Below are 16,456 nucleotides of genomic sequence, written 5' to 3' on the forward strand. Positions count from 1 at the left end.
AGTACTATTTTTTTTTTTTTTTTTGGGAATGTGGTAAGGAGGGGGAGAGGGAAGGATGCGTGCGTCGAATCTAGGTCACCGCACAACTCAGGGGAGTGCTATTACCAATTGGACTACCTAACTCACTCTAGATTATTACTTTGACTTTCCCAAAGCCTTTCCGTTGATTGCCAGAAAGTTAATTTAAGCGTGAAAAGTCAATAATGCCCTTATATAATAATAATATATTATATTGTATTCAAACAAAGATGGGCATATTGTTATTTTATAAATATTGGTCAACAACGTTAAATGTGTCATTGAGCACATGCACCGAATCTTATAAAAGGTTAAAGTAATAAATGTTGAACGATTTATTCAAGTAAATTTACTCAAATCTCACTGGGAGCTTAATGTAATTTACCAACAAAAAAATAGCCTAGTAGTATTTGAATTTGTTGTCTTTAAAAAAATAATGATCAAGTAACTATAGTGTAAGCTTTCTCCAAATCTAATATTTATTTTATAAAGGTTGATCTGAATATTCAAAATTTATTACTGGTATAAAAAATTTCCTTTGAACATTGACCCAAATCTAAATTAACATGTCCACCAAATTGCAATTAAAATGTAAAATAGAGGAATGTTGAATGGACTTCAATCCAAAATTTTAGGGTGTTATAATAAAGTTACTCCATTAACTAAAACTAAGAATCTTACGTGACACCCACCTTCACATGTGCTTTAAGAGTGCTCACCACACCACCGTCTTTACCCAGTCCCCCCACAAGACTCCCATTCTCTCTCTCTCTCTCTCTTGTTTCTCTCTCTAGGTCACGGGTGAGGAAGCCAGTGAGAGAGAGAACTCATAAGACCACTTTTTGCCCTAGATCTTAAAAAATTAGAACGTTGGGAAGAATGGACAACCACCATTACATTACATAGAAAATGGCAAAGGGGATGAACCACCCATCATCATTTTCCTTTCCAATATGGGTCCACCACATGACTCATGACCCCCTATCCGTAAACTTTGACTTAATATATTATTATGCTTCACTAATAATAATCAAAGCCTTGTATTAACTACTTTTACCAAAAGGAATTGAATGCACTCCTTTTAAGCTCTCCACTCTTGGACCCTAAATCTTGCATTTGCAAGGAGATTAGATTAATCCAAGCCCTTGGTTTATAGCTTTTTAACATTAATCTGAATATTTAAATTTTATTTTTGGTGAAACCTATAACCATTGTGAGACACTAGTGTTGAAGTGTCGTGGTACCTACCATTACCATTATTTTTCTTAGAAAAGTGTTATTATTTTATACATTGATTTAAAATGTACTTTAATTAATTATATCAAAATACCTAATATTGATCTTATTTAATCCTAGGAATTGATTTAAGTGGGCAAATCACTTGGCTTTGGTGCCTCAAAAAGAATAGGTCTAAAATTTGACTTATTTTGAACACAAATAATTCTTTAAAGGAGTGTGTGAATATATCAGATAAGTTAAAAAAAAATATTGATTTAGAATGTAACTAATTCCTACTAATACCTAACATTTCCCTTATTTTTCTTAATTAATAATAATTATTGTTTGGATATACTTCAATTAATAAACTAAATTGAATAATTTTCACTCTTTACAAGTTTTTGCTATTATACTTATAGTACGTCATTAAAATTTTAAATCTTATTGAAGATTGAAACAAAAAAAAAAGAAAAAAAAATCCTATTGTAGTAATATCTAAAGAATAACATTTACGGGATAAAAATAACAAAAAAGAATATCATTCATTTCCACATATACCCACCGGAGGAAAAGGACACTAAACCCCCAACAGTCGAAATTGGAATAAAACCAAAACAAAACGATCATTTCTGTCTCTCTCTTTTTTTTGGTTTTTTTATTATTATTTTTTTTATCAGTAAACAAAACGTTCATATTCACAGTTCCCAAGAAAATTCACTCCTCTCTCTCTCTCTCTCTCTCTCTCTCTCTAGTGTACAAAGAGGTTCTTCCTCTTGCAAAAAAAAACCCACATTGTCAAATTTCTCTGACCATATCTGTAGAGGTTTTGGAGTTCCTCGTTATAGCGAGTCTAGCTAGTGCAGAACGGTCTCTAGTGTTGTGGATTTGCTTTACTTGGCTCCTATGGGCATTAGAGAAACCAGAGCCTTGCGCTTAAACATGGGTTGTTGTTGTCATTGAAGATTTCCTTTTTTCATTCTTCCTCCTCCTTTTGAGGGTCTCTCACTGTTTGTTTCCTGGGAAAATTTTTTGGGTCTGGATTGATTTTTAGTGAGCCCAAATGGAGAGCCTTTATGGGTTGCAATTAATGATGGTGATTTGCTTAGGGATGTTGATGGGTTGCAGTTGGTGTCAGGACAATGCAGATGCAATTACTGCTGTGTATATTGTCACTATGAAACAAGTACCCGTTTCCCACCATTACTATGATGAATTCAAAGTGAAAGGTCATGGTTTCAAAGATGGTGCTTCAGGGAGAGTAAATGGAACCAATCATGGTTCTTCAGGGAGAGTAAATAGAATGGACACACCAAGGTACTATTTTTTGTTTATTTATTTAATAAATAACTTTTTGTCGTGTGTGCTCATCAGCTCAAATTGATTGCTTTTATTGCTATATGCTTTTCTCTTGTTCTTATGTTTACAATTACAACTTCTTGTTTTCATTCAGATATGGTATATCGAAATAGGGTATTTGTATTGGGGTTGAGATGGGTTTGTTGGAGTTTCTCTATCATCTTACTTTTTTTAAGTAAAAAAGTTTTAATTTTTGGTTAGTTAGGTAACAAAGTTATTTTATTGATTGTTCTCTTTGTTTTTAACTGGTGAATTTATTGTCTGTTGAGACATTTTTAACAAATTTGTGTAATTTTTGTTTCTTTCCCCTCTCTCTCTCTCTCTCTAAATAATATTTGCAAGGGTAATATAATGAGAACTTCTCTAATTAGTTTAGTAATTGCTACCCTTTTTACCCAACACTTATTATTGTGTTTGATATTAGAGTTTTTATGCTTTTCCTGTATTCTACATTCCCCTCTTAATTCTCTCTCTTTTAATTTGGAAATATGTTTTAATTAATCTGCAAAATTGTGGAAGTCTTACTGTGGAATCATGATTTCTGTATTGTTTCCCAATTTAGGAATATTTCAAGAAAAGATAGGCGGTATGGTTCGTATGTTTCCCGAGTTCATGATTCATTGTTGAGGAGGGTTTTGAGAGGGGAGAGATATCTAAAGCTATATAGCTACCACTACTTGATCAACGGATTTGCTGTGCTCGTTACTCCCCAGCAGGTATAGTCTTGTCTCGTGATGTTGCAATGTTCATCATTATCATTGTAGAAATAGCAATGGGACTTTCTTAACTAGCTATACATGCGTGTGTGTATGAATGTATATAAATTCATTATTGCATAATTGCATATAGATATGTTGATTCTCTAATCCTCCCGTATTCATGGAAACTTCCTCATGTTTTCATTGATGCTTCTTTCCTTACAAGTTATTGATCTTATAAAGTTGATGATATTTTAAGGTTGAGAAGCTTTCGAGGAGGAGAGAAGTGGCAAATGTGGTTTTGGATTTCTCAGTTAGAACTGCAACCACTCATACACCACAGTTTCTGGGACTACCTCAAGGGGCTTGGGCCCAAGAAGGTGGATATGATTCTGCAGGAGAAGGAATTGTGATTGGGTTTATTGATACCGGAATTGATCCTACTCATCCCAGCTTCTCCGATGAAGTATCTGAAAATTCATATCCAGTTCCGCAGCACTTTTCTGGCATTTGTGAAGTCACTCGCGAATTCCCATCTGGGTCCTGCAACAGAAAGCTTATTGGGGCTCGCCATTTTGCAGCATCTGCTATAACCAGGGGAATTTTCAATGCATCTCAGGATTATGCGTCACCATTTGATGGTGATGGCCACGGGACGTGCGTATTTACCTTTATTCGATCATTTTTTTTTTTTTTTTTTTTCCCACAAAAGTAGTTAAACAATTGTAGCATTTGGCCTGAGTCCATTTTATTTGCCAAAATTTTATTTCCATGTTGTTACAAATCTATTAATACATTGGTTTAATTCAGATATATGCAATAGCTGATTATTCAAAATTTTACAGGCACACAGCTTCCATTGCAGCAGGGAACCATGGAATTCCAGTGGTAGTAGCTGGGCATCACTTTGGGAATGCTAGTGGAATGGCTCCTCGTTCACAGTAATGATCTTAACCTAATTTTTTTTATTTTTTATTTTTTTATATTTTTATTTTATTTTTTTATATTTTTTTTCTGCAACATATATCCCTTCATTTTGACAAAATGGTCCAATTTTCTGTCTTGTTAGATATACTTCCATAGAATTGGGCTCGGCACCATTAACATCTGCCTCGGACGATAGGTACACCATGATAGACTAGGAGTTACTGATTTTTTGGAAACATTCTATTGTTGCAAGATAACACATTTATGACACTGCTTTTGCCATAGAACATTCATTCTACAGTCAGTATTAGGACATACCGAAGAAATTAAGATTAGTGTTGGGGTGGTTAGGACCTTGGTGTTCAGAAACACTTGCATGAGCAGTGAAACATTTTTCTTGCCTAACTTCGGTGATTCATGTCTCAACATTGTAGAAAAATGTTTTAAACTCTGGGCAACTCATTGGATTGAATTATGAAAGATAAAAACCCAACTACTCTCTCTCTCCCCCCACCCTGTGCACTATAATTCAAACTTGTATTAACCATGGAATTATACCATCACCTTCACAGTTCCTTCTCTCCATCCGCTTCATTGTATCCCAAACTTCCATTAACCATAGAATTATACCATCACCTTCACAGCCCCCTCCTTCATGGACGTCCATAACCACCATTATTAATATTTATTACACACCTTGGAGCAATGTTGGACCTCTCCTTTAAGATTCCATTCTGTTTAAAAAGCCTTCTCACATACACTAATAGCACTCATTAGAAAACCTGGAACAAACAAGAAATCTGTCTTACCCTCGGTTTTTGTAGTGGTTGTTTGTTGTCAATGAAGTTCACTTAGGGAAACAAAAAAAAAAAAAAAAAAAAAATTTCTAAAAAGAGGGAGAGGGGGAGTGTTTATTTTTATGAAGGGTAAATTGGACATTTTCAAAAAAGACAAATTTGACTTTATATGTATAGGAGATCTTGGCCTACCATTTACCTATCCGATAGATAGATGAAAGATTAGGGAAATTCCTTCGTAGGGCTGGTCTCTCTATTTGTACTGGCTCAACTAACTCCTAACCTCAACCGATAACAAGAACCGATGCGACCAAAAATGCTTTTGACTTTATTTTATGAGGGAGTGTTTATTTTATGAAGGGTAAATTGGACATTTTATTTTCTTTAATTATTATTTTTTATTTTGTATGTTCTGTTTGACTTTACTTGGGTACACTTAGGTTGAAAATTCAAAAAATTTGCCAAAATCTGAAGAGAAAAAGGAATGTTGATGTAATATTCAAAACCTTTGGGACAATTTACACTGTATATATTTTTTAAATATCATAATTTTGAAATGTCATCAAACAGCATCTCACTTTTCAGTAATTTATCAAATGTTAGATGCCACCTTTTCATTTTAAAATCATTAAGTATCAGAACAAAATTTGAAATGATATCTCATATATTTGTGGTTTTCAACAAGCCATTTTCATTTATGTCTGAAAGTTCTTGAGTAGTCGTGCTTCCTTTGAATATTTCTTTTGGAACACCAAAATCACAGTTTTGATATCCGAACCAAAATATGCCTCTTGGAATCTAAGTGTTTATAGCTTTACATGCCGTTGATCATTTGATTATGTTTCCATGTTCGTAGTTACATACCTTTGTGTGTGTATGATGCAGCAGCAAAAGTGATATGAGATAGAACAGAGAGAGGTTAGAGAGGAGAGAAAGCTGAGAAAGAGAAAACACAGAAATCCCAATACCACAGTATCAATCCAAAAAAAATGCTCAATTTTGATTACATAAGCCTCTCTCTCTCTCTCTCTATATATATGTATCTATATAGGCAACCCAAAGAGACCTTGATGAAGTAGTGCTAAAATAACTCCAAATTTAATATGAAAATCCCCCAAAATACAAATACATAAAACGAATCAAAAAAATCCTGTGTGTCTGCGCGCCTAAAGTAAGTCTGTATAACATGAGGTGAGTGAGGCCCAATATGATCTGCATCAGTTTATGTATTAACTACATCCAAATCTTTTACAGCATTGCTGTTTACAAGGCGCTGTATAGGAGCTTTGGAGGCTTTGCTGCAGATGTTGTTGCTGCAATAGACCAGGTATGTTGCATGTGGTTTGATCTATTTTTTCAGGAAGATCTACTTCTACAAGCATGATTCACATTCAAGGAGGTTGAGAACCTGCCACTGTGCAATTTGTGAAAAGTAGATTTTGTATGTCCATATGTCTTTCTTTCCCATTGATCCTCACATTTTTCTTAATTTTTAGGTAAAAAGCATGGTTTTTTTTATTTTTATTTATTTATTTATTTTTTTTTGTGTGTGTGTGTGTGAATAATGAGTAAGAATGGGATTAAAGTTTGAAAATAGTTGGAATGATCAATATAAGATGCTTTGAAAGAAAAGCGGAAAGCAGAAGACCTGCAAAATTTAAGGAAAAAGAGGAGGGGGGGTCGAAGTTTTTATCAGTGGAAAGAACTTGCCTTAGGATGCTTGATTTTTATCTACAACACCTATATGCTACTTCTGGTACAAGACATGCCGATTAGTTAGCGAGGACATGCTATGTAATCAATTTTCAAGATGGTTGTGAATATTTATCATTGTATTGCTTGATTTTTATCTACAACACCTATATGCCACTTCTGGTACAAGACACGCCGATTAGTTAGCGAGGACATGCTATGTAATCAATTTTCAAGATGGTTGTGAATATTTATTACGTTAGTAGGATTTCCTCCTGTCATTGGCTATTATTTCATTATCATTCTATTGCATGTTTCTTACATATATACAAGATGCTGCAATTGATTAAGAGTCTATGATCTACTTTTCCTTTCTTTTTTCTGATTTCAACTTGTTGCTTTTCACTTAATGTCGTACTCAATTGCCGCTCCTATGACGTCATTTTGCCATGTTTCTACTCTGATATTAAAGGAGAGCTGTTGATTCTCAAATATTATAATTTAGATCTATAATTGGTGGAAGTTAGTGTTTTATCTTCTTTTTCTTTCTGATTATTTGAAAAAAAAAAACATTCAAGCTTCAGAAATCTATTAACTAAAATTAAATTGTTATTAACGCTACTATCGAATTTCTTTCAAAACTTAATTACTATCGAATTTCTTTCAAAACTTAATTACTATTAAATCCCACAAGGGCTGGACTATAAAGTGGTTGATGGCACGTCTGTACATGCCATCATCTGTTCCTTTATAAGATGACGTGCATTAACACCCTCTATTCTTTAGTCATCATCAACATTCCCTTTGGTGCTACCGGCCTATTTTGTGATCTACAGCCTTACTTGTAGATGGCTATCCATTTAACGCACTGTATTTTACTTTGCCACTATTGTATCCACAGGCGGCTCAGGATGGAGTGGACATTATAAGCTTATCAATCACTCCCAACAGGCGACCTCCTGGAATTGCAACTTTTTTTAATCCCATAGACATGGCATTGCTGTCAGCTGTTAAGGCTGGTATATTTGTCGTACAAGCAGCGGGTAATACTGGACCATCACCCAAGAGTATTGCATCCTTCAGTCCGTGGATCTTCACTGTTGGTGCTGCCACTCATGACAGGGTCTATGGTAACTCAATAATCCTTGGCAACAATGTCACTCTCCCTGGTGTTGGACTTGCACGTAAGTTGGAGTTCCAGATTTTTTGGTTTCTTCATCTTTATGTTCTTTTTGCAAGATCATGGAACAAATCTAGAGTTTATATTTGTTGATCCCGCATGTGTAAGTATTAAGGGCTTGTTGTATCATTTTCAACAACCTGTTACCTTCTTTTGAGAATTTTTCTGAAATGGAAACAGCATTTTTTCTAAAAAAAACATGGCTGTTTTCAGTTTTCAACGGACCCACATTCTGGTATCCTAGTGTTTAACTGTAATCTAGTGGAATGGTACTTGGGACTCTTCTTCTCTATCCATCAGCTGAGTACCTGCATTACTTCGATTAGATCCGATCTTGGTCCTGTCTGATAATTCCAACGAGTCTTAGGCTTGTGTATATTTCAATCTCATTTAGCATGCAGTGTTACTAAAATTATTATGCAAAACCCATTAATTAGTATGAGAAAGAACAGTTCAAGATTGGATGGGTTTCAATATTTTATTTTATTATTTTTTGTTTAAATTTTAAGGACCACAATTCATAGCAGAGGTACATAGAATTTCACCTTGTGATATCACACAACAAGAAATGAAGTACAGAAGTGTATTTTTCCTTAAGAGGCATCATGTTGAAGAAACTCAGCTACATCAACTTCAATATGCAATAAGATTATTCAATTCTACAGTTAAATTCTTTCTTAGAAATGTGAAAAATAAATTTATCATTTTTCTTTGTTATTAGGATTTCCCTCTTTTCATTTTCTTTTAATTTAAATTTATATGAGTGTTATAGTTTGATTTCCTGCCATGGAGTTGTTTTAAGATACGGTTAGATGGGGTCCAGGTCTGGGTCCATCCATTTTATTCTCGGTCCTGGACCCATAAGAAACCATTGGCCTCATATTAGGCTCCAGGTCAGGTTTTAGTGGAGTTTCAGGGCATTCTGTTGACATTCAAATGTATAGTTTAGGCCTTAGGTTGCCAATATTTGTGTCTTATATTGGCAAATACATTGGATAATAAACCTTTTGATGAATGGCAGTTGGTGGCTTATATACATTACTATGGACTGTGCCTATCATTATATAACTACAGATGTATTGTTATGTAGTAACGTTCCTTTGTTTTTGTCCAGCGGGAACAAAGGAAGAAACAATGTACACTCTGGTTTCTGCACTTCATGCTCTGAATGACACAGTGGCTGTGAATGATATGTATGTCGGTGAATGCCAAGATCCCAGTAATTTAAATCAAGATCTTGTCCAGGGGAACCTCTTAATCTGTAGCTACTCAATTCGTTTTGTCCTTGGGCTCTCCACCATCAAACAGGCCTTGCAAACAGCAAAAAACCTCAGTGCAGCTGGTGTTGTGTTCTACATGGATCCTTTTGTCATTGGATTTCAGCTCAACCCAGTTCCCATGGGCTCTCCTGGCATTATAATTCCATCTCCAGATGATTCTAAGGTCAGTTTACACAGTGCGTGCGTGCAAGTGCTTGCGCTTGCCATGCATGTGTAAAATTTTATTAGTAATTTTCTTTTTGTGAAAACTATTAGAGATTTAGGTGGAGGTGGTCAAATACTGTATTTTGTTTTTGTTTTGTTTTTTTTTTTTTTTTTTCATGTCTTCCTGCGTGTCACATGTGTGTATGTGGGCACTTACTGATGCGTTTATAATCTACATGGCAGATCCTGCTTCGATACTACAATTCTTCCTTGGAGAGAGATGGACTTACAAAGAAAATTGTTAAATTTGGGGCAGTGGCATGCATTTCAGGCGGACAAAAAGCAAAGTATAGCCATTCTGCTCCAAAAATCATGTATTACTCTGCTAGAGGTCCTGATCCGGAGGACAGTTTTCTTGATGATGCTGACATACTGAAACCAAACCTGGTTGCTCCAGGTAATTTTATATGGGCTGCTTGGAGTTACCTCGGCACTGATTCTGTTGAATTCCAAGGTACACATGAAAAAACACAAGAAATCATTTACATTTTGTGGCATATAAAGTTTACTGTTTTTCTTGAAATATATTTTTTGATAATATACCAATTAATTTTACCAAACTTTTAGGTGAAAGCTTTGCAATGATGTCTGGCACAAGCATGGCTGCTCCGCATGTTGCTGGGCTTGCAGCCCTAATTAAGCAGAAGTTTCCCACACTAAGTCCAACAGCTATTGGGTCGGCACTTTCCACTACGGCTTCTCTCTATGACAAGAATGGAGATGCCATAATGGCACAGCGTGCTTATTCCAACCCAGATTTGAACCAGTCTCCAGCAACACCTTTTGACATGGGAAGTGGTTTTGTGAATGCAACTGCAGCACTAGATCCGGGTCTTATTTTTGATTTGAGTAAGTTTTTTTTCTGCTTTTAGCACAAATGTCCTTTTGTATCCAACCTCAGATCTCATAGGTGGGAAATTTGCTAAAGATGATAACTGCAATCTCAATCCCAATTGAGAATGATCCAATATCTCAATTATGTTTGTTTCACTTTTGGTCTATGAGATCTCCAATGTCAACTAACATTAATATCATGAAGGTACTTGATTTAAGTGAAAAAAAGAAGATCCCAAGTAGAAGTGTGAAGTAAAAATTACAAAACTCTTAGGAGGAGATTGGTGGTTATTACTATATTAATTATCATCAGTTCTATTCTCCTTTAACTAAATGCAAGTCATTCTATATTTGATGAGGTTAATTTTTGTAGGTTTCGATGAGTATATGTCATTTCTCTGTGGCATAAATGGATCTGCCCCCGTGGTTCTAAATTACACGGGTCAGAGCTGTGGGATTTCTACCATGAATGGCACAGACCTGAACTTACCTTCAATCACAATAGCGAAACTGAACCAGTTTAGAATGGTCCAAAGAACAGTAACCAACATTGCCGGCAATGAAACATATAGTGTGGGTTGGAGTGCTCCTTATGGTGTTTCTGTAAAGGTGACTCCATTGCACTTCTCTATTGCAAGTGGGGAGAGACAGGTGTTGAGTGTATTCTTTAATGCCACAATGAACAACTCCGTTGCAAGCTTTGGAAGAATCGGACTCTTTGGACATCAAGGTCACACGATCAACATTCCTTTGTCAGTCATTGTTAAGCTCATGTAACACCCACTAATAGCTGAGGATCAAGTGCTGATAGTTCTTTTTTTTTTTTATATTATTATTATTATTATTATTATTATTATTATTTTTTTTTTTTTTCACATATATTTTGATTTCAATCTTGTATTTTTGTTGGGAAGATGTCCAATTTTTTGATTTTTTGCTCCTGTAAATGCCATAGGATCTCTTTGTATGTAGATAGGGTGATTGATTAATGATAAATAATTATTCTGTTGGTTCTCTCTCTCTCTTGCTCAATATTGTAAAGAGATTAACCAGTTGCAGATATTCATATGCTTGGCTTGGCCGAGTTTTGTCATTCTCAGGCTTCGTTCAAGTTGGTCGAGCCTGAGGAATTCCTGCTCGGCTCACAAGTAATTTGGCTGTTTGCAAGCTCTGCTCATGCTTGAATGGTATCTGCTAAAGCTATTCTATGGTGAAAAAAGTAAAATAGCTTACTAGCAAAGATAACTATTTTCCTTTTTTCACTAATATATGCTTCTATGTGTATCATTTCGTGTCTTTTTCCCAGTGGACATGCCATTGAAGCCCCAGATGCATATAACAAAGATCAATATTTGTATCTTACAATAAGATTGATTGTATAACATAATGTTGAAAGTAGATTATGAACATTGTTAATTACAGCTTGCCAGGCAGATTTGATCCACCGGACAATAAACATTTTGATACAGCAAAAAACAATCTGATGTTATCTGTTGGCACATCCACCTCAAGTTGCACATCTCTGCCTGTGCTGCTGCCACCATTATCACTACCTAATTGTATGTGGGAAAAATGAAAGAAGAGAAACCACAGATAAAATAAAGAGCACAGAATTTTGATTTTCAGCATATTGAAATTGTTACCATTAATTCCCTACAGAGTTATTAGCAGTTAAAACTCTAATACTATATGAAAGAGAGAAAGATGTTTCATGCACAAGACAGAAAGTTTTGAGTTTAGTAACCAACACAAATTAGGAATTCTATGGCTTACTCACATTCATGAATGGTGAAAAGTGTAAGGATGACCAAGAAGAAGAGAACCAGATGTCCGGAGATAGAAGCCGCCATAGATGATGGTTTAGGAATTTTGATAGTATTTTCAGACACGAATGCTTGGTATATATAAACAATCCTTAAGCTAAGGCTTCATACAAATGATATATATCATTTTTTTGGTTTCCTGGTTGGTTCTTCATGCAAATGATACCACAAAATCCCAACCGACTCTTATTTTTTACTAACATAGTTGTTAGGTGCAGCATCCTCATGCAAATGATACTTTCACAAAATCTTATATATTTTTTATTACCAATACTAGTGCATAACAAAATGAAATATTTTTATTTGAAAAAATTGTATGAATTAAAAATGGAATAACAAATTCGACACCAACATTCTCACACATCTAATGCCAGAACAGAGTCACAATGGGCAGAGTTGTGACTTTTCTCCCACTACTAATTATTATTATGATACGATAAGATCAGTTAATCTGAAAAAGAATACGCGCTGCAGTTTTTGTAGTATCATAATCATCATTCCAATTTCCAATTAACTCAACAAAAGTTTTTTGTTTAAATTATTGTATCACCAATCAAGTTAAATTCATTTCTGGTGCATACTGTGATACCAGTTCTGTTCTGCTTCATGTTTACTATTTGATTTCTTCTTATTTTTCAATTATTGTTTTTAAAATAGCATGTAATACTTAGCCATTATCCTTAAATGGCTTATAATATGTTTTTCCATCATCTAGGCTAGAGCCCTATTGGTGTGATGGATGTTTATTACAATTTATTTTCTTCTCAGTTAGAGGCTTTGATTTGCTTTCCATTCACTTGTTTCGTTCTTTGTTAAGTTATATACTCCCTCGTCCCTTAATAGTTGTCCATCTTTGGTTTTATAACTTTTTAAGGAGACATGCAATTAATGCATTGTCCCCTTTCAAATTACTAAGTTGTCCTTTAAACTTTAAATATATATAACACCAAGTTGTAAGATTTTGAAAAGTTAGAAGGGTAATTATGGAAAGATGACATTTATTTTGTTTTACTTTCCAAAATGGACATTCAATTTGGGACATTCTAAAGGGGAAAATGGACTACTAATATGGAACAGAGGAAGTATATATATATATTCATTAATGCAGAGCATGCAGCATCTTCCTTGTTAATATTTGTACAATTGTTGATTGACAAGTGCGAGAAAATGTGTGCTCTGCATAACTCAAACTTTGTATTAAATTTCTTTAGATTCTAAATTGAAGGTACTAATTCAATACTCCCAGACCAGCATTATCCAGAGTACAACAATGTCATATAATGCATTAACAAGCATTTAGGAAAATAAGGAGAGAACATTGCAATAATAATTTCCTTGTTTATTAATTGGGACAAGCTACCAGTCATTGCTCACAAGATGAACATGCTCCCTGCAGCCTCCTACACACACAACACACACAGTACCTTACTATGTATAGTTTGGACATTGTACAACTTAAGCTAGCATGCATGCATATAACTGAAACCCTCGTCATGATGAGCTTCATGGATCCCTCTCTCCCTTATCGGCTGAAAGCGGTGAACCAGGAATCTGATCCAGTCGTGCAGGGTAGCTAGTTAGTTGGGATGGAATGGAAGGCATGGTGGGTAGATTTGGTATCAATGGAAAGTTTGGTATGCTAACTGGGATGCTAGGAAATAGTACTGATATAGGCGTAAGGTTGTCCATCACATGGTCCTTGGGCATTTTAGGCTGTTGAAAGATTAATGGCAATGAATGTTGCATGGGGATGGAGGATGTCGGCTCAATATTTTGCGGCAGCGGCGATATAAAAATAGGATGAAGAAATGATGGTAAATCCAAGGCAAAACGCATAGATGGCTTCTTTAGGTCGAGCAAGTGGCGGGATGTCGCCACGGATAGCTTGGAGCTGCATAGAAGCATGGTGCTAAGGATGACGAGTAAGTGGAGGAGGCTGTGTGTTGGAGCTATGAGATTGAGCTGAAGTGTAGTGAATATTACTACTCAAGTTTTGTATATGCATATGTGTGTATGTATATATATATATATATGTTTTATGCATGTTGTTTGGTGTCGGTGTTCATGGTATTCATGCTAGTTCTACTCTTAACCTAAAAGTTGAGTCAAATTTTGTGTGGTGAGATGGTTGGGAAGAGTCAAAGAGACTCTTAACATGCATGCGTGGTCCATACTTGACTTATTAAATTGGTTCAATCACTTTCGACTTTGAATACATGTGTAACAACTAGAATCCGGGGGCCGAATCATTATTCAAGTTTTTAATCGAACCCGAGGTCATCTAAGAGTAATATGGTCATTTTCATGGTTAAAATATAATTAATACACAATTACTTCACGTGGTGTACAATAGTAGCATTACATAGGTAGAGAATGAACAAAATGAGAAAAGGAAAGAAAAAGAAAGGCTACAGGATTCGGTCAACGAGGACGTTAGGCCTCAAAGGGGGTACATGATTGTGGCGATCTTGTGGGCGGGTGTGTGTGAGCGTGTGCAAGTGGTACCAGTAGGCTACTACACTAGGCGAGTTACTGGTGCACAATCCCACATCGCTTGGGTGTGGATGGGGCAAGTGCTATATGTAGATTCAACATCTGTGACACAACGCAATTTAAAGCTATGATGGTCATGAACCTACCAAAACTCCAGAGTTAAGCATACTTAACCTAGAGTAGTACTAAGATGGGTGACCCCCTGGGAAATTTCTGGTCTAAGGGAGTCAAAATCGAATAATATTGTATTTGGTTAGGGTGAGAGTCTTTACAAATGGTATCAGAATAATGGTTCGAAAACCATTAGGACGACGGATAGAGGCTTACCTAAAGTAAGATGGCAGTTAGTATGCATTGTCTACGTGCTTATAAGCTAACGTGTTTCTTGATTGAAAAGCATGCTTACTTGCTACGTGCTTGAGTGTTTATATGTTGATGTATATTGTTAGCATAGCTATGTATGTTTGAAGTTGTATGTCGTGTGAGTATGAAAGGTGTTAATTATTTGATTTCATTTAATGTCGAATGATTTGTGTGAGGATGTCATTCTCAGGCAAACTTTACATTGTTATGGTATTGAACCGTTTTCTCACTAAACTCAAATAAATGCATTTCGGGTATTTTCCTCATTTTTCAGATTTTTGGTCCGGGAGGTCCCGTGTGGGCCCCACGCCCAGATTTTTTGCGCTTGGGACTATTTTTCGGGTTCATTACATTTTGTTATTATGATTGGATGCATGTTCGTGTGATTATGTGTTTAAGTGTGCATTTGTGGCATATTATATGGTGTACTTACATTCAAGGGAATTTTAGACCATTTGCTAGACAAAATGGGACCCATGGTTGACCAAGGCATGACTAAAGTCCACACATCAAATTTTTTTGGCCAATTTCTTTCCTTCTTGTAGCCATGAACCACTCCCTCTCTCTTTATATCACTTTCACTCTTTACAAACTTCAACCCAAGATTTCACCTCCTTTCTTTTGGTTTTGATCTTTGCCATAAAAGATAAAGTTAAAGTACTCGGTAAGGGCTTCAATTTGATCGGAGCAAAGTTGCATTTGGATTTTAAAAATTGGGGCTTTTTGCATTATTGAAGGTAAAGTTATCTAATTGTCAGTTTCCTTTAGTATTGTAAATAATTTCATGTTTTTTCCTCTCTTTTAGCATGCAAATTTAATGATAATTACATTGTTGGATTCTAGGGTTCCATGTATGTAGAGGAAATTGATAAATTGATGACATATGTGTGGTTATATGCTTATATTATGTCTGGATAAGGTGAGGGTCGTTATAAATGGTATCAGAGCACAACTCAGCCGAAAGTGTGGTTAACGAGGACGTTGGGCCCCAAAAGGGATGATTGTGGTGACTTTGTGTGCGAGTATGTGTGAGTGTATACAGGTGGCACTAGTAGACTACCACACTGGACGAGCTATAGCTGCACAATCCCTCATTGTCCGGGTGTGGATGGGGTAAGTGCTATATGTAGATTCTACACCCTTATATGATACAACGCGTTTTAAAGTCGTAATGACCGTGAACCTACCAGAACTTCAAAGTTAAATGTGTTTAATCTGAAGTAGTATCAGGATGGATGACCCCCCAGGAAGTCTCTTTTTCGGAAGAGGCAAAAACAGATAATATGGTGTCTGATTAGCGTGAGGGTCATTATAACATATAATTTAATTATTGAATTAGAGTCTCAACAATTTTCATATGTTTTTAAGCCTTTCATTGTTTGATATATGCGTTTGAATTTCAGTGCTAAAATTGAAATTTTTTGTTAAAAGGAATAATATTTCATTCATGAGATGAAATTTGGACTTTTTATAGCCAATTCATAATGTTTTGTGCTTATTTTAATTCGTAAATTCATAATGTTATTTTTCATTGAACAGTGACTGGTTTTTATAAATGGGCTGGTAAGGCAAC

General features: G+C 35.4%; 1 protein-coding gene across 1 annotated transcript; it reads left to right on the forward strand.

The window, feature by feature from the left end:
* The first annotated feature begins 1,514 nt into the window (after nt 1–1,514).
* Nucleotides 1,515–11,218, forward strand: LOC132312847 (subtilisin-like protease SBT2.2). The gene is made up of 10 exons (XM_059811387.1): nt 1,515–2,550; nt 3,155–3,308; nt 3,550–3,947; nt 4,136–4,231; nt 6,269–6,341; nt 7,608–7,890; nt 9,001–9,329; nt 9,554–9,824; nt 9,938–10,219; nt 10,578–11,218. Exons 1-10 carry the CDS (start codon nt 2,297–2,299, stop codon nt 10,979–10,981), a joined length of 2,544 nt encoding a protein of 847 aa, XP_059667370.1. The 5' UTR covers nt 1,515–2,296; the 3' UTR covers nt 10,982–11,218.
* The last annotated feature ends 5,238 nt before the right edge of the window (nt 11,219–16,456 follow it).

Source organism: Cornus florida, unplaced genomic scaffold (assembly GCF_030987335.1).
Source record: "Cornus florida cultivar Cherokee Brave unplaced genomic scaffold, ASM3098733v1 CherokeeBrave_3.0.0_Hap2_Chr01, whole genome shotgun sequence".
NCBI classification, from domain to species: Eukaryota; Viridiplantae; Streptophyta; class Magnoliopsida; order Cornales; family Cornaceae; genus Cornus; species Cornus florida.

Coding starts and splice junctions, on each gene's coding strand:
- LOC132312847 (XM_059811387.1), top strand. CDS start 2,297: ATGGAGAGCCTTTATGGGTTGCAATTAATGATGGTGATTTGCTTAGGG. Junction 9,825..9,937: donor TGATTCTGTTGAATTCCAAG/GTACACATGAAA, acceptor CCAAACTTTTAG/GTGAAAGCTTTGCAATGATG. Junction 10,220..10,577: donor GGGTCTTATTTTTGATTTGA/GTAAGTTTTTTT, acceptor TAATTTTTGTAG/GTTTCGATGAGTATATGTCA.